Genomic DNA, 18,384 nt, shown 5'->3' with positions numbered 1-18,384 from the left:
TTACACATTTAAGTATATTGGAACCGTCCAAACTCTCTGATTCCAACTCTGAGTCGGAAACATTTTTGGAGGGACCCAGGAACAGGGGAAATACCCATAATAGGAGTTTAAACCTCCCAGGCAATTCCCCTGGGGTCAGTGCTTTTGGATTTCTATGGGGTTTGATTAAAAAGCTCATTGACTAAATTTAAGTGACTCAAATACTTCATCCCTTACATTAAAAAAATGTATTCATAGCCTCACACCAAAGACATTTAATCCCTTAGTAACCTTTTGGAACTGTCAATCAATCTGTGGACTTACAGACCCCGCTGTGACAATGATAGGTTGCAGAAGCAATCAAGTAGGAATAATACTATAATGATAGCCCAGAATCTTATTTCAACAGTTATTGAAATTGCAAGCACAAATAGTTTTCAATTCATTGGGCGGGATTATACGCCCTTGCTCAATCAAGACTGGAAAATCCCACCTTAGGTCAACAAACATTTCCATTTTCCGCCCCTCGCCCGCTCCGATTCCATGGTTGACGGGGCTGTAGAATTCCGGTGATAGGCACAGTAGTAAATTTTCAAAATTTGAGGAGTGATTTAAATAACGTGGCAGCTTGAGAGTTCCACCAAATGTATCTTGTATGAACATTCATGTCTACTCTTAAAAATTGTAAGTCACACACGGCGGGAAACCAACCTCACTGCAGGAAAATGGGGTCTGCTTGGAACTCTGGGTTTGGGTTTCCCCCATGTGTGAATCACATCCTGCTCCTTTTGCCCTGTGGTGAAAATAGGGGAAATTATTTTTGTTCAATCGTTGGACATGGGCGTCGCTGACTGGCCAGCATTTATTGCCCATCCCAAGCTGCCCTTGAGAAGGTGGCCTTCTTGAAACGCTGCAGTCCATGTGCTGTGAGTTGACCCATAATGCCATTAGGGAGGGAATTCCAGGATTTTGACCCAGCGACTGCGAAGGAACAGTGATATATTTCCAAGTCAGGATGGTGAATGGCTTGGAGGGGAACTTATAGGTGGTGGTGTTCTCATCTATCTTGTCCTTGTCCTTCTAGATGGTCGTGAATTTGGAAGGTGCTGTCTAAGGATCTTTGGTGAATTGCTGCAGTGCATCTTCTGCAGTGGGGCTTCTGGTTCAGGGAACCCAGCACTATTGTGGATGAGGTGTGAAATCTCCATGGCTCTGTGAAATTCCAGGCCATTAGCTTATTTCCCTCTCCACAAATGCTGCCAGATCTTCTGAGTATTTTCAGCACTTTCTTTTTTTATTTCAGATAGCCTGCATCTGCAGTACTTTGTTTTTATTACAATTTGGGGATGGGCAAGGGGAATGGCCTGGTTACTATTGGAGAAAGTTGCTGGTTAAGTTTGCGCCGGAAACCTCTGACCTCGCCTGCGGCTGGGATTCTCTGGTGCCGCTGCAGTGAATGGAGTTTTGGCTGAGTGCCACATTCTCCATTCTCGCTGCTAATAGGGTGGGTACGGACGAGATTGGAGATTCTCGCCCAATCGAATTGCTGAATTGTCTTGCTGGGCGGTGCTGAAGTAAGGAAAGAATTTATTTTCATTTTGTGGCTGGAATTATTGAAAGTAATTTGTAACATTTTCTCCCTCCCTCAAGGTTACACAAATACTTTAAATAGGGAAACTTCCTGGCATTGGTGTTGAAAGGAAGTGGGGAGGTATGTAAGAATTGCTGTTTACTCATTGGTTTTGAAAACTGTGCTTTGAACAATTAATTGTTTGGAATGGTTACCCAGCGTTGTAAGTTAGTGAGTTGTTAGATTCCAGTCTGTAACAACAGCATTAGGATTACTGAATAACGTTTGTAAGTTTAAGAAACAGCAGTGAGCATTTGGTGGATCGCGTAACTGGGTGATACGTGAAATCAAGTAGTACGTAGCATTTTATGAACTTGGAAACCAGTAAAATGGATAGTCTCTTCCAGCCTTTTTATATTCCAGTGTTTCCACGTATACTAGGGGATCCTGTGTTTATCTCTCTTCGAGAAAAAGTAGTGTGGATAGGGTGAACTGTGTGGAGCTGGCACATTCTCCCCGTGTCTGTGTGGGTTTCCTCTGGGTGCTCCGGGTGGTCTCTTCCCACGCTCCAAAATTACCCCTTGGTCAGGGGGGCTAGCAAGGTAAGTACGCAAGGTTACAGGAATAGGGCCTGGGCGGGACTGTTGTAGGTGCAAGCCTGATGGGCCAATTGGCCTTCTTCTGCACTGTAGGAATTCTCTGATTTTTATTGTTTCCTGTGTAATGTTGGATTAGTGGGTAGGTGTAGGAGCAGGAAAATTGACCCCAAAATGGTTTACAACAGGTGCCCATTTAGGAAGAAATTACAGCATAATTTAAAAGTGAATTTGAGGAATATTTGAAAAGGAAGAATGTAAAAGGTTACAGGGAAATAAGATTATAGTGGATACATCAGCATAAGCACAATGGATCAGTCGATTATAGTGGGTACATCAGCATAAGGATAACAGATCAGTCGACCTTCCTCTGTATTGTAGTTTCTCTGTGAGTGTCTGTTCAGAGGATTTTTTTCAGACAGAATGTGCTGCTGCTGCCAGATTTTACACACCACTCTTGTTCCTTGAGGTCAGAGATTCAGGGCAGCTTTAAATGATTGTGTGATTTGTTAATCTATTTCATGCGTCTAAAAATTGGATAGTTGTGATTTGTATTGAAGGCCTATGCTGAAATATTCCACAGACTTTCCAAAAAACCCGTATCTGTCTGAACAAAGGAAAAAACTTTAGACACGGGAAGCTGAAATCCAACAAGATCCACGTCAGACATCGGGAAGGAATCCGTTCAGAGAATCAACTGGAGATCAAGAAAACCTGGCGGAATATCAATCAGGAAAACGGAAATGGAGCTCCAGAAGGATTCTATTGATTTCAATACTGACTACATTTTGGAGAGAAAGTACCAGTTCTGTGGACATCATTTATGCATCAGTCAGAGCTCAGATGCCCAGCTTGGGACTTCAAATTTCATTTGGGAAGCTGTAAGTATAGTGACCTGCTGCAGATGTGTTAATTGTGAAGCTTGCATGGCTCATGTAATGTTGGTTCTTCACTTTTGTATGTATATTTAAAAAATCAACCTATTTCAGTGTGTGCTTCAAGAAACTCTCTGTATTACAATGGGCTTGCAACCTATATTACGTGTTTTTGAAAACAACATTGCACTTTGAAAAGTATCGTTGCACACCAGATATCCAAAAGCATTAGGTTATGGAATGGGGTAATGTGGTTTAGTGACAGTTCTTTCTATTTTGATCTTGCCCTTGCATTAGTGTGAGATCTGGCTGAGTAGATCTCAGTGAGTTATGTAGCCTTAGTTTTGCTCATATTGTTCAAATTGGGGACCTTTCCTCGGAAACATGCAGGCAGCCCACACGCAGGTGCTGACAATTCTTGTATTTCAGAGGAATTTGGGTGTACAAAGTTAAAGATTTAAAGCAAAAAGTTTATTTATTAGTGTCACAAGTAGGCTTACATGAGGCTCCTGTAAAAATCCCCTGGTCACCACACTCCGGTGTCTGTTTGGGTACACTGAGAGAGAATTTAGCATGAATTTGGTTCAACTACAAACCTGAATGTAATCCTGTAGTCAGATTTACATCTGAGAAGCGTAATTTGCAGAGCTGATCCTGTCCCTTTAGGGGGCTATAGGGAGGGTGCACCGTAGAGCATACCAAACTGTCTAACCACAAAATAGGACAGGGCACACCAACTCCGATCTCTGCCATTCTGCAATTAATGATTGTTTAGTGTCAGGTGACTGCCAATTCTGAGTGGGGAAACAAGAATCAATAGAGGGAGAGAAAACAAAAGTTTGAGATTGACTATGGAAATTCAGTTTCCGTGTAGAGATGCACTATGAACGTGGAGTAAAGCTAAATGTATCCTTTTGGAATGGAGAGCTACTGTCGATTGAAGTCCCTCTTAACATGCTGAAGCAGCTGCTTAGTCTGTCCGTTTCCATTTTCAGGCTGGTTCTATTGCATTCATGATGCACAAGTGTGGCGAAAACTGTCTGCAACCTGCCTACAGCCAGATTTTACTGCCAGCATTGCTGCTAGCTCCAAACAAGTAGGAAATGGAAAAGGATCAACACACAAGACAAAATATTCTGGATTCCAACACTGACAAATAATTTAATTAGTTGCAAAGAATTAACAATGGGGTTGGGGGTGGGGGGGTGAATGGTAATACTGCAGAGGACAGAGCCACCTGAGACCTATTTGTTCCATTTATCTTTTCTACTCCACCCAATTCTTCCTGGCTCATGTAATGTTGGTTCTTCACTTTTGTATGTATATTTTTAAAAATCAACCTATTTCAGTGTGTGCTTCAAGAAACTCTCTGTATTATAACGGGCTCGCAGTTGTGAGTTACTGAACTCATGTCTCACCTTTCTGTCACAGATGTAGGCTCTGCAATGTTTCACTTCAGCTTTGAAATTAATTAATTTTAATACGGGCTTATTTTTCAGGGTGTTGATCTATGTCGGTATATTGAAAAACAGAATTTAAACTTTAAAGGCATGAAGGTGATTGAACTGGGCGCAGGCACTGGAATACTAGGCATCTTAGCAGTTCTACTGGGTAAGTTAAAAGGTTTTCATGAAATTAAGAGGCACCACAAGCAGAACTTTGCAAATGTGAATGAGAAAAGCCAATGATGAGCACTGAGTGTGAAAAATGATGGTTAAAAACTACAGCCAAATTTTGGGAGCCATTCAACAGCGGATTATCAGGGTATATATGTGGGGGTACAGGGATGGGGCCTGGGTGCAATTGTTGTTGGTGCAGACTCGATGGGCCGAATGGCCACCTCCTGCATTGTAGAGATTCTATGATTCTATGAACCATTTTATTTATAAAATGTTTTTGTTCTGTTGAAGTTCTTACAGTTTATATTAGTTAGCAGGACAGTATCGGTTATATTACCATTCACTTTTGTCACACAGTGAACTAAAGGGAAAGGTGGGAGTAATGCTTTCAGTGCAAGGTTTTCCCCCTTCCCTAGTCTGCTGTAAGTTTTTGTTTAGAAACATATCCAGTGTACATTCCATGAACTCGTTCTCCACACTTACAGCAAATTTGGTTTGCCCAGTCTATGTGAAAATTAAAGTCAGTAAGAGTTTTAACAACACCAGGTTAAAGTCCAACAGATTTATTTGGTAGCAAATACCATTAGCTTTCGGAGCGCTGCTCCTTTGTCAGATGGAGTGGAAATCTGCTCTCAAACAGGGCACAGAGACACAAAATCAAGTTACAGAATACTGATTAGAATGCAAGTCTCTACAGCCAACCAGATCTTAAAGATACAGACAATGTCTGTATCTTTGTCTGTATCTTTAAGATCTGGTTGGCTGTAGAGATTCGCATTCTAATCAGTATTCTGTAACTTGATTTTGTGTCTCTGTGCCCTGTTTGAGAGCAGATTTCCACTCCATCTGGCGAAGGAGCAGCGCTCCGAAAGCTAATGGTATTTGCTACCAAATAAACCTGTTGGACTTTAACCTGGTGTTGTTAAAACTCTTACTGTGTTCACCCCAGTCCAACGCCGGCATCTACACATCAAAATTAAAGTCCCCAATGATTACTGGACTTTCTTGATACATGGACCTCTTATCTTAAACTACTGTCAATCATTACTACAGGACATGATATATTAATCCCATAACCTGTAGGCTGTCATCAGCAGCACGGTAGAAGTCAGATGTATCTTTCTTAGTTCCCACTGAACATTTTCTATATATAATCTTATCTTCAAATAATTAACCCACATTATTGTTTCACTAATCCTTATGTATGATTGATTTGATTTGATTTGATTTGATGTATTATTGTCACGTGTATACAGTGAAAAGTATTGTTTCATTTTTGTATTGGTACATTTATGTCAAACATGAAGTGGCCGTGGGTTTGGAAGGTGCTGTCTAAGGATCTTTGTGGAATTGCTGCAGTTTATGGCTCAGTATGTACTTGAGGTGGTATTTATCTGTACATTCAGAATGCCCTTAGATTAAATATTTTTTTGCCTTTGTGACCATGATTCAAAAGTGAATGATTGTCTGGATCAAGTCCTAAATTTGAGATTTTCTTTTCAGGAGGAAATGTGACAATTACAGACCAACCAAATGTCTTGAAGCAAATACAACACAATGTTACAGCCAGCATCCCCATGTCCTGTAGAGATCGTGTAAATATTCGTGCCCTGTCCTGGGGCTGTGATCATGCTCAGTTTCCGAGTGACTATGACATCATCCTTGGTGGAGAAATTGTCTATTATTCAAAGACCTATCCCTTATTAGTAAGTACCCTGCAACATCTCAGTCATGAAAAAACTACCATTTACCTTTCTTCCAAATTGTGGCCAGACTTTCAGATCCACCAATTCTATGAAAACATCCTACCTGAGCATTTTGACTGTGAACTAGTTAACAGAAATGAAGAAGATAATATCAATGTGTACAAAGTGATCAAAAAAAGTTCAAGTTCCGGGGATCAGCTGTAAAGAGAAAGAGACAGATTTTTGTAATGTGTAATGTGGGATTCCTGATGATGTTTTTCACTTCCTATATGTTGAAAGGGTCAGTCTAAAGAAAAGCTACTTTGATCTCTTTTTTTTTCTGTTTTTTAGTTTGGATTTTGGACTATTCTCCCCTCTTTTCCTCATGGCTTGTAACTCAAGCCCTTCGGTGCCTCCCTCAAGACCCTTTCTTAATGTACAAAACTAGGATGTGAGACCATTTGACCATTAACCAAGCCAAGTAGTACACTTGTCTAACGTCCTCATTCCACATCAGCATTTCCTGGAAGAAGTCAGTAGATGTAATTGGCTTTGGGAATCCTCGCTGATTTATTTTCTATCCTGGAGCTACCCTGAGGGTCACTGTTACAGCCTAATTATTGCCCTGGTTAAGATTAGCTAATTCATTGCAGACCATAGTCTAAAATTTAAGGCTTTATTGAATTGAATTGAATTGAATTGATGTGATTTATTATTGTCACATGTATTAAGATACAGTGAAAAGTATTCTTGTGAGCTGTTACAGACAAAACATACTGTTCATAGAATACGTAGAGGAGAAGGAAAGGATAGGGTGCAGAATATAGTGTTGCAGATACCAATAGTGTGAAGAGAAAGATCAGCTTAATGTGTGATAGGACCATTCATGACTTGTATGTATCAGCCAATATCTGACAATGTGGTTTTGTAATTAAATAAAGCAAACAGAATGAAAAGTCTACAAAAGTCCTGGTCTTCATGTTATCAGAAAGGATAAAGAGGCAATTGTGAAAACAGAAAAGTGAGTTACAAGGATGATTCCAGGTTATGGCCAACAAGAAAGATTGAATAATCTGGTGGAGAGAGAAACAGAGTGAACATTTTGAGTCCAAATTCTTCCTCGAGGTTTTTCCCTTCTCAGCTGCTGTCAGGCCTGCTGAGCTTTTCCAATGTTTTCCGTTTTCCTTTTAGATTTCCAGCATCCTCAGTATTTTAATTTTATTGAACAGTCTGGTGTTGTTTTCTCCAGAAAAGAGAAGACTTAGAAAGGACCTAACTAATAGAGATGTTTAAGATTATGAAAGACTTTGATTGGGTTAATGTTGAGCAGATTCCAATTGCTGACGCGATAGTCCCACCTGGAGTGCCAATTTTTATGGTTCCATAAATTATTTGAATCTTTATTCGGGTTCTTGACAAGACAACTAGTTGGTGAACAATAGATGTGTACCATAACTTCCGGGCTCCCCAGTGTGGGATTTTGGGAGTACTCCAAAACTGCAGTGCAGAATCCCTATTGGAACTTCCCAGGTAAGCACTTGAACAGCAATTGCACAGAAGTGCTAACTTCACCTGGACAATTGTACAGCACTGTGAACCATCCAACTATTTAAATCACTAACTTTGGATGATTCCGCTAGGGTTATGCTAATACTCAGAAAAAAATAGAAGAAATAAAATATCTTCTAATTTCTGTGTTACTATTTTAAATGCCCAGACCCCAGACTGATCCTTGCACGGACTCTCCCTTTACCCACTAATGCTTGTAAGGCCACAGCTAGTACACTGTGTGACGTTCTGGCTGCCACATTATAGGAAGGATGTGATTGCACTAGGAAGGGTGCAGAGGAGATTCACCAGGATATTGCTTACTTAGGCTGGACCTTTTCAGCAATGAAGAGAGGTTGGATAGACTGGGGTTGTTTTCCCTAGAGCAGAGATGGGTGAGGGGGACCTCACCAAGCTGTAAAAGAATTGTGGGGGATATAGATAGGGTAGATAGGAAGGAACTTTTCCCCTTAGTACAGGAGTAAATAACCAGGAGGCATAGATTTAAAGAAAGGGGCAAGAGATTTAGAGAAAATTTGAGGAAAGTCTTATTCACCCAGTGATAGAAATCTGGAACCCATAGCTTGAAAGGGTGGTAGAGGGAGGAACCCTCACAACATTTAAGAAGCATTTAGATGAGTACTTGAAACACTGTAGCATACAAGGCTACGGACCAAGTGCGGGCAAATGGAATTAGGTGTTTGATGGCTGGCACAGACATGATGGTTCGAAGGGCCTCTTTCTATGCTGTAAAACTCAATGGCTGGAATTTTACTGCCCAGCTCTCCATGGGAATCGGAGCAGGTGAGGGGAGGAAAATGGAAAGGTCCGTTGAGCTCGGGTGGGATTTGACGGTTTGAGGATTAGCGTGGGCATAAAATCCCGCCCTATTAGAGGATAAAAGACCATCCAGGACTGCTTCAGGAGAACAAAGTCTAAAGGTAACAAAGGCATGAATGAAGATTTCAGCAACAGCTGAACAGAGACAGGGTGGAGTCATGCAATGTTACGGAAGTTGAAACAGATGGTCTTAGTAATGGCACGGATATATGGTAGGAAGCTCAATTCAAATATGATACTAAGGGTGGGATTTTCCTGCTGCGCTCACCCCAAGACCAGAAAATCCCGCCCGAGGGCAATGGACCTTTAATTGGTCCGTGTCCTGCCTGCTACAATTCCCGTGGCGGATGGGACGGGAAAATTTCATCCACAGTTTGTGAACTGTTTGGTTCAGTTGTAAGCAGTTGCCAGGGAGAGAGCTGGAGTTTATGCTTAGAGAATAGATTTTGCATGGCCAACTGAAGACAATGGCTTTGGGTCTTTCCAATATTAAATTAGAGGGAATTTTTATGCATGCAGTCATAAATATTAGACAAACAGTCTGACAATTATAGACAGTGGAAGAGTTGAGAGAAGTGATTAGGCAGAGCTGGATGTTTGTTCCTAATGTTCCAAACTGACACTGCATTCTCAGATGATATTGCTGTTGTGCAGATGAGAAATCGGATGGAGGTCAAGATTGGATCCTTGGGGGACATCAAAGATAATGGTTCTGGAGTGGGAAGCGGAGTCTGAGCAAGTGATTCTCTGGCTATGATTAAATTGTTAAGATGTGGAGATGCCGGCGTTGGACTGGGGTAAACACAGTAAGAAGTTTAACAACACCAGGTTAAAGTCCAACAGGTTTATTTGGTAGCAAAAGCCACACAAGCTTTCGGAGCTGCAAGCCCCTTCTTCAGGTGAGTGATTGTTAAGAACAGAACCAGGCAGTCCCACCCAGCTGGTTGACAGTGGAGTTCTGTTGAAGAAACGGCACGGTGGCACAGTGGTTAGCACTGCTGCCTCACGGGTGCCAGGGACCCAGGTTCGATTCCAGCCTTGAGTAACTGACTGTGTGGAGTTTGTACATTCCCTCCGTGTCTGCGTGGGTTTCCTCCGGGTGCTCCAGTTTCCTCCCACACTTCAAAGCTGCATGGGTTAGGTGCTTTGGCCATGCTAAATTGCCCCTTAGTGTCAGGGGGATTAGCAGCATAAATGCATGAGGTTACGTGGATAGGGCTGGGCGAGATTGTTGTCGGCGCAGGCCCGATGGGTCAAATGGCCTCCTTCTGCATTGTAGGGATTCTATGACTCTATGAAGAATGGGCAAGATAACCACATCAAAGTTGAATGTTGAGAAGGACAAGGAGGGATAGTTTACCTTTGTCATGGAGAAGTAGGAAATCATTTATCAATTCAATGAGAGTGATTTTGGTACTCTGGAGGTTGGAAACCCGATTGAAGGGATCCAAAAATGGATTTCTGGGAAAGAAGAGCATGATTTGGGAGGTATCAACATATTCAAGGATTTTGGAAAGGAAATGAAATTGGAGATGGGGCAGCAGTTTGCAAGGACAAAGGGGTCAAGGGTTGATTTTTCTGAAGTGAGGAGTGATGGACAGCAGAGAACAATATCTGAGTTTAAAAAAAAATGAGATTTAAGCTTGATAGTCAAGAAAGAAGGTGTTCAATGAGGGATTCATCATAGTGTATCATATATAATACATTAAATTATTGAATAAAATAAACTTGATTATTGCAAAGTGTGCCAATTTAGATAAGATTATCATAAAAATGAATGAAAATATTTGTAGAACAGATGTCAGAAAAATTATTTTCTCAAAGTGACAAATGTTTGGAATAATCCACCAGCAAGATAATAATGTCATCCACATTAGAATCATTGAAAATATAATTAGATGCTGTGATGGATCAATTCACATGCTCCAGGGATTAGAAATGAATTGCAAATTACCTTTCATTATCTATTTGTAAGAATGTTTATTCATTTGCTGAATTATCTGGGGAGACTTTTTCAATGTTTGTGAGCTGAATTTCATTGAACTTTACAACTCTTTTATATTTTCTCTCCAAAACTGGTGCCTTGAATTTAAGCACCATAGTATGGGAAAATCATAGAATCCATACAGTGCAGAAGGAGGCCATTTGGCCCACCGAGTCTGCACCGACTACAATCCCACCCAGGCCCTATCCCCATAACCCCACATATTTACCCTGCTAATTCCCCTGACACTAGGGTCAATTTATCATGGCCAATCAATCTAACCCGCACATCTTTGGAGTGTGAGAGGAAACCAGAACACCCAGAGGAAACCCACACAGACACGGGGAGAATGTGCAAACTCCCCACAGACAGTGACCCGAGGCCAGAATTGAACATGGGTCTCTGGCGTTGTGAGGCAGCAGTGCTAACCACTGTGCCACAGTGTCGCCCCTCATCTCACCTTTAACAGAAAATGTCTGATCACTGTCTTCAACCAAGATACATCTGGACACAAAAGATTTTTTAACAGGAGCCACTGGTCAGTCATAAAGTTGAGGGACTGATGCTAATTCTATTTCAATCCCAGGTTCAGGAAGACCAAAGGGATCTATATCACCCATATCGCTAAGATCTGCTAATGTAGCACAGACCAAACATCAAAGGCCGGGTCTTTCTGAATTATACCACGTCAGATGGTGTGCTTAACCACTTTGGATATCAAATGCGTTTTATATTGCTTCATCATGTTTGCAAGAAGTCTTTTTCCTTTGATTTTGAGTTCCTCAATTATCAGCAGCATATCAGTGAAAAATTGCTGTAATATAATCAGAAAATGATTACGGCACAGAAGGACGCCATTTGGCCCATTGTATCTGTCCTGGCTCTCTGAATGAACAATTCCCATCGTGCCATTCCCCTGCCTTTTCCCCAGAGCCTTGCAAATGTTTCCTTTTCAGATAGTGACCCATTTCCCTTTGGAAAATCTCGATTGAACCTATCTCCTCCTCCACACTCTCAGGTAGTGTATTCCAGATTCACACCTTTCACTGTGTGGACAAGTTTTTCCTCATGTCGCCATTGTTATTTTGCTAATTACCTTAAATCTGTGCCCTCTCATTCTTGACCCTTTCACAAGTGGGAACAGTTTCTCCCATCTATTATATCGTGATTTATCATGGATTTCTCTATGTAACTTTAATTGTAGTTTTTATGGATGAGGATTGGTGATTTAGAATGTTTCATATATAAACATCACCTTTGTGTATTATTCAAGATAAAAAAAAGTAACCAACTTCCTAAAAACATATTATGTCATCTGAGGGAAAATGGACTAACAGTTTTGTCAATGTTTTGGAGCTTGCTCGATGAATTTTAAAAATACATTACAGTTATTCTATATATATGTGACCTTAAAGATTAATAATGATCAAGTGATTTTCTCACTTCATACCTAATCATGGAATCTTTTCCCAATTACTTGCTGTGCGCACTATGTTATTAGGCTGCATGCATGCTTGTCATATTAGATGATGAAATATACAATTTAAGATGGCTGAGTATAAGGATGTATCTGAAAGAAAATTGCAGATTTATCACTCTTTGTCTACAGTCCAGAAAATATAAGGCTTAGAATATGGAAAAAGGGCATTTGGTCCATCCTATCTGCTAGTTCTATGTTAGACCATTTAAAATGAATCCTGCTGCCATGCTCTCTCCCCATAGTCCTGTATCTTTGTCTGTCTAAAATATTGATTCAGTTTCCCATAATTGATTTAATGGTCTCTGCCTCAACCATTTCCTTGCTCCTCACCCTTTTAGTGACAATTTTAAATTCATCACTCGTTCCTTAGCCAAATGAAATAACCATTAAAAATGTTGATAGTTTTAAAAATGCTGTCCAATTTCCACCTAGTCTTCCCTGCAGTAGTGAAATTAATTTCATAGCTCAAATCTCACCTTAAATCCTCTGAAAACTTGCCAGGAGTTAGTGGTAGCCACACCAGGCAGATGGGAAACCTTTGCAACGACTTTACACCAGCTTTTTATTGAAGTTGAAAATCCTAACTACCACTTCCAAACTGCAAACAACATAGTGAAACAATTGAAAATATGTTGCTGGATATGTAAGCAGAGTAGTGGAATATAAATCTAAAGGCAAATCAGTATGAAGGCATGTCTATACATTAAGAGAATACACTTTCATAGATTCTACACAGTGCAGAAGAAAGCCATTTGGCCCATCGAGTCTGCACCAACTCTCATAAGTTAAAGTTTATTTATTAGTCACAAGTAAGGCTTACATTAACACTGCAATGAAGTTACTGTGAAATTTCCCTAGTCGCCACAGTCCGGCACCTATTCGGGTCAATGCACCTAACCAGCAGGTCTTTCAGAATGTGGGAGGATACCAGAGTACCCGGAGGAAACCCACGCAGACACGGAGAGAATGTGCAAACTTCACACAGACAGTGACCCAAGCCGGGAATCGACATGCCCAACCCCCCACCCTATCCCTGTAATCCCACACATTTACCACGGTTAATCCACCCAAAGTGCACATCTTTGGACACTATGGGGCCATTTAGCATGGCCAATCCACCTAATCTGCATGTCTTTGGACTGAGGGAGGAAACCGGAGCACCCGGAGGAAACACACGCAGACATGGGGAGAACGTGCAAACTCCACACAATCACCCAAGGCTGGAATCGAACCTGGATCTCTGGCACTGTGAGGCAGCAGTGCTAACCACTGTGCCACCATAAAACAGTTCATTGGATATGAAGTGTTTTGAGACATCCTGAATATTTTTAACCATTTTCCACCACAAGGTTTGGATATATTTACTTTTAATATTGGGGTTTTAAAAGCATGATGTATTCAATAATGGGCGGCATGGTGGCACGGTGGTTAGCATTGCTGCCTCACAGCACCAGGGACCCAGGTTCAATTCCCGGCTTGGGTCATTCATTGTCTGTGTGGAGTTTGCACACTCTCCCCATGTCTGCGTGGGTTTCCTCCGGGTGCTCTGGTTTCTCCCACGGTCCAAAGATGTGTGGGTTAGGTGGATTGGCCATGCTAAATTTCCCCTTTGTGTTAGGGGGACTAGCTAGGGTAAATGCATGGGGTTATGGGGATAGGGCCTGGGTGGGATTGTGGTTGGTGCAGATTCAATGGGCTGAATGGTCTCCTACTGCATTGTATGATTCTGTGATTTATGTCGATGAATAAATTTTAAGTAAAGCTTGGATGATAAGGATCAAAATGTTAAGTTGTTAGTTTTGGTGTTGTTTCCGTATAAATTGCAAATAAACAACTTATCAGCCTGTGTTGATCATCAAAAAACACTTCATTGGAAGGTCTTCGATCTTATTGTGAACAGAAATATGAAACATAGAGGCTAGGTAACTAGGTAGCAAAGATCCCTTTTAAAGCAGGCAGGTAATGCAAGCAGTAAGACTTTCAAAGAATAAGCTGCATAGGATTTGGCTAAACCTAAGGGATCAAAATGTTGGAGGAATAGTTAGGAGTAATCTTGTTAAGTCAAGTGAAGAATTGAATAGCATGTCTTTCTCATATGTACTTCTCCATATCTGCCATATTGGACCTGAGTGAGGCCAGGTACATATCACTAACCATTTTATTTTACATGTGGTAAATGTACACAGTTGGAACAAACCTCACTAACTTCAACTCAAATTCAATTTCCTCCTCCTAAGCAAGAAAAATAATAAGCTGTGTACACCCTGTATCAATTAGCCAACATTAAATTGGACCAAAATTTATTGTAAAGTAAAATACTGCAGATCCGAAGACGCTGAAGATCTGAAATGAAAATGTTGGAAATACTCAGAAAGTTAGGCATGTCCGCAGGGAGAGAAGCAAAGCATATTTCAGGTTGGTGACCTTTCATCATTTATGCTGGTTTAACCAGCTCTATTTCTAGGTTCAGCTTAATTCCTAAGCTTTATTTGTTTCCTTTTCAGCAGCAACTTTCAACCTGTCTTCCTTCCAACCTGTGTATCTTTATTTTCTGCCCCACAAAAGTTGCCAAGAAGCCTATTACTGCACCATGTCCCTTTGAAACCCTTTATGTGGAGTGCAACAAAAAGGGTGTAGGGATGTCCCAAAGCTATGAAAGTTTGCTAGAAGATTCTGAGATAAGGATTCTTCTATTGACTCCAACCATTCCAAATATAAGTTACGTTAACACTCTATTATCTGTCAAAGGTTGTGGGTTCAAGTCCTCCTCCAGAGACTTCAGCACTAAATTTTAGTTGCAACTTCAGTGCAATACTGAGGGAATGTTACATTGAAAGGCACCGTCTTACAGGTGAGACATTAAACCAAGACTTCCATTAAACCCGCAATTCCAAGTTTCTCCTCTCAAATCTGCACACCACACCCACCCTCACAACTCATACCCTGCCCCTTGTAACTATCCAGCCCTAATTCACCAACATAGTTGATTTTAAATATCATCCCCTCCAAACTACCCGACTCCTCATATTTTCTTGGGTAATTTAATTCCCTTCATGGTGCTCCCAGCAGTACATTTGGCCTGTTGTGTCCATGCTGGCTCTTTGAAAAGCAATGCACCTGGTGTCTTTTCCCACCTTCTCCCCATAACTCTGCACATTCTTCTTTTTCAAATAATCCATTTTCCTCTTGAATGCCTCCATTGCATAGGCCTCCACCACACTGCCCGGCAGTGGATTCCAGATCTTAACCTCTCAATATAAAATTAAAAATGGGCTTTTGATAGGGAGTAGTTCAGTTTAGGAAACCAGGTTAGCATGGACGAATTGGGCCAAAGGGTCTGTTTCCATGCTGTATATCTCTATGATGCTCTGATAAGACCATAAGACATAGGAGCAGAATTAGGCCACTCGAGTTTGCTCTGCCATTCAATCATGGCTGATATTTCCCTCATCCCCATTCTCCTGCCTTCTCCCCATAACCCTGACCCCCTTATTAATCAAGAACCTTTCTATCTCTGTCTTAAAGACATTCAGTGACCTGACCTCCACAGCCTTTTGCGGCAAAGAGTTCCACAGATTGACCATTCTCTGGCTGAAGAAATTCCTCCTCATCTCTGTTTTAAAGGATCGATCCTTTAGTCTGAGGTTGTGCCCTCTGGTTCTAGTTTTTCCTACTGCTGGAAACATCCTCCCCATGTCCACTCTATCCAGGCCTCGCAGTATCCTGTAAGTTTCAAGAAGACCCCCCCTCATCCTTCTAAACTCCAATGTGTACAGACCCAGAGTCCTCAACTGTTCCTCATTCAACAAGAACTTCATTCCAGGGATCATTCTTTTGAACCTCCTCTGGACCCTTTCCAAGGCCAGCATATCCTCCCTTAGATATGGGGCCCAAAACTGCTCACAATACTCCAACTGAGGTGTGACCAGAACTTTACACAGCCTCAGAAGAACATCCCTGCTCTTGTATTCTAGCCCTTTTGACATGAATGCTAACATTGCATTTGCCTTCCTAACAGCTGACTGAACCTGCACATTAACCTTAAGCGAATCTTGAACATGGACTCCCAAGTCCTTTTGTGCTTCTGATTTCTAAGCATTTCCCCATTTAGAAAATAGTCTATGCCTCCATTCCTCCTTCCAAAGTGCATAACCTCAAACTTTTCCATGTTGTATTCCATCTGCCACTTCTTTGCCCACTCTCCTAACCTGTCCAAGTCCTTATGCAGCACCTCTGCTTCCTCAATACTATCTGTCCCTCTACATATCTTTGTATCATCTGTAAATTTAGCAACAATGCCTTCAGTTCCTTCTTCCAAATCGTTAATGTATATTGTGAAAAGTTGTGATCCCAGCACCGACACCACCAATCACCGGCTGCCATCCTGAAAAAAAAGCCTTTATCCCTACTCTCTGCCTTCTGCCAGTCAGCTAATCCTCTATCCATGCCAGGATCTTACCCTTAACACCATGGGCTCTTAACTTATTTAACAGTCTCCTATGCGGCACCTTGTCAAAGGCCTTCTGAAAATAGAATAAGTATGGAGCTCCTGTTCCAAATTCAGGAAGGTTGGCAGCCAGATTTAAAATAATTAATTAAAAAAAGAAATGAGAAAATTTTTGTTTACTCAGCAAGTTGTAATGATCTGAATGCAATGCCGGGAAGGGTGATGCAAGCAGATTCAATAGTAATCTTCAAATAGTGAGTGGATATATATTGCAAAGGAAAAGAAATGTGGGGCTATATGGGGCTAAGATAGGGGAGGTTAGGGTAGGACTCATTAGATAGCATTTTTGAAGAGCTGGTACAAGCAGTATGGTTCCAATGGTGTCGTTCTGCTGTATAATCAGAGGGAAAACAGAGTTTAGGCTGCACAACCACTATCTGATGTGCCACAGAAACTGAAAATGTCACATCTCAGGCTGCCAAACATTGCCAACTGTTCTGCCCCAAATCTGAGGGAGGAAATAAAAGCAAAAAAAAACAATACTTGCTGGCCCTTCTGCATGTTCTAACTGCAAGAGTAACTGGTATCACATAAAAAGCTTTGATGATAGGAGTGTGATTCTTTGAGGTTTTGGGCGTCATTTTATGAAAACAGAAGCAGGGCGCACTGGACAGCTCTTGGCAGCATGTGAGACCAGGGGAGAATGAGAGATTCGGGAACTTCCTCTTTCATTTATGATGTGATTTGTTAAGGTGTATCAACAGCGCAGTTGAGATGCGGCAGGAGAGAGTCAGTGATCAGGCAGGGGAAGAGGCTAGCCCATTGCACTGGGGGTAGGCTGGTGCCTGCAATCATGGTTTCCCTAACATAGGGTAAAGGATCAGGGTAGTCAATGAGGTTAAACCGAGGCTTTATCTGATGCAATTTTTAAAGAAAGAAGTTTATTTATTAGATACAAGTAGGCTTCCATTAACACTGCAGTGAAGTTATTGTGAAAATTCCCTATCACCACACTCTGGTGCCTGTTCAAATACACTGAGGGAGAATTTAGCATGGCCAATACACTTAACCAGCACATCTTTTGGACTGTGGGAGGAAACCCATGCACAGGGAGAACATGCAAACTCCACACAGTGACCCAAGCCAGTAATTGAACCCAGGTCCCTAGCTCTGCGAAGCAGCAGTGCTAACCACTGTGCTGCCATTTCAGACTTTTGGCTAAGATGAAGCATCAGATCAAGCCCAGGATGGGATGCAATCCTATCAGCTCAGATCTTGTTTGATTGAACCCAAAATCGGATGCAAAGTCTTGTCTTATCGGCTTGGATCTTGTTTGTCCCTCATGTGGGGACCATAATTGGACTTAATTTGTATTGGCTTTTCTGTTTGGAAATAAAGTACTGAAGGGTACACCAATAAAAAAAAGCCCAATTGAGATGCTTTCACTTTTTTTTCAAAATCTATCATTTAAAAACTAAGTGGAGTTTTGTGGGGGAGGTGGGGGGGGGGAGAAAAAAAAGACAATAAAACGGTCAGTGTGTCACTTCCATTCCACAACACTTTCGATTGTAAGAATTTTTTTTCATTTTTAAAATACAATTGATTATGTTTTTTTCTCTTTGATTTGTAAGATGTGATTTCTACAGTGTACACCAACAGCCCAGTGGAAATGCTTTCACTTTTTTCTCAATCATTTAACAACTGAGGGGAGCTGTAGTGGAGAAGGAAAAAAAACAATAAAACCGTTAAATAAAAGCAAAT

The 18,384-nt window shown here is 41.3% G+C and overlaps 1 protein-coding gene across 1 annotated transcript; it reads left to right on the top strand.

The window, feature by feature from the left end:
* Positions 1-2,888: 2,888 nt before the first annotated feature.
* Positions 2,889-6,549, top strand: LOC144485981 (EEF1A lysine methyltransferase 3-like). The gene is made up of 3 exons (XM_078204079.1): positions 2,889-3,026; positions 4,520-4,631; positions 6,143-6,549. Exons 1-3 carry the CDS (start codon positions 2,889-2,891, stop codon positions 6,547-6,549), a joined length of 657 nt encoding a protein of 218 aa, XP_078060205.1.
* The last annotated feature ends 11,835 nt before the right edge of the window (positions 6,550-18,384 follow it).

Source organism: Mustelus asterias, chromosome 3 (assembly GCF_964213995.1).
Source record: "Mustelus asterias chromosome 3, sMusAst1.hap1.1, whole genome shotgun sequence".
NCBI lineage: Eukaryota > Metazoa > Chordata > Chondrichthyes > Carcharhiniformes > Triakidae > Mustelus > Mustelus asterias.
Note: the sequence above shows the minus strand (reverse complement) of the source record. Positions and strands in the feature narration are given on the sequence as shown.

Excerpts from the sequence above, each read along its gene's own strand:
- LOC144485981 (XM_078204079.1), top strand. The coding sequence starts at position 2,889 with ATGGAGCTCCAGAAGGATTCTATTGATTTCAATACTGACTACATTTTG. Across the intron at positions 3,027-4,519 it reads CAAATTTCATTTGGGAAGCT|GGTGTTGATCTATGTCGGTA; the intron begins GTAAGTATAGTG and ends CTTATTTTTCAG. Across the intron at positions 4,632-6,142 it reads CATCTTAGCAGTTCTACTGG|GAGGAAATGTGACAATTACA; the intron begins GTAAGTTAAAAG and ends TTTTCTTTTCAG.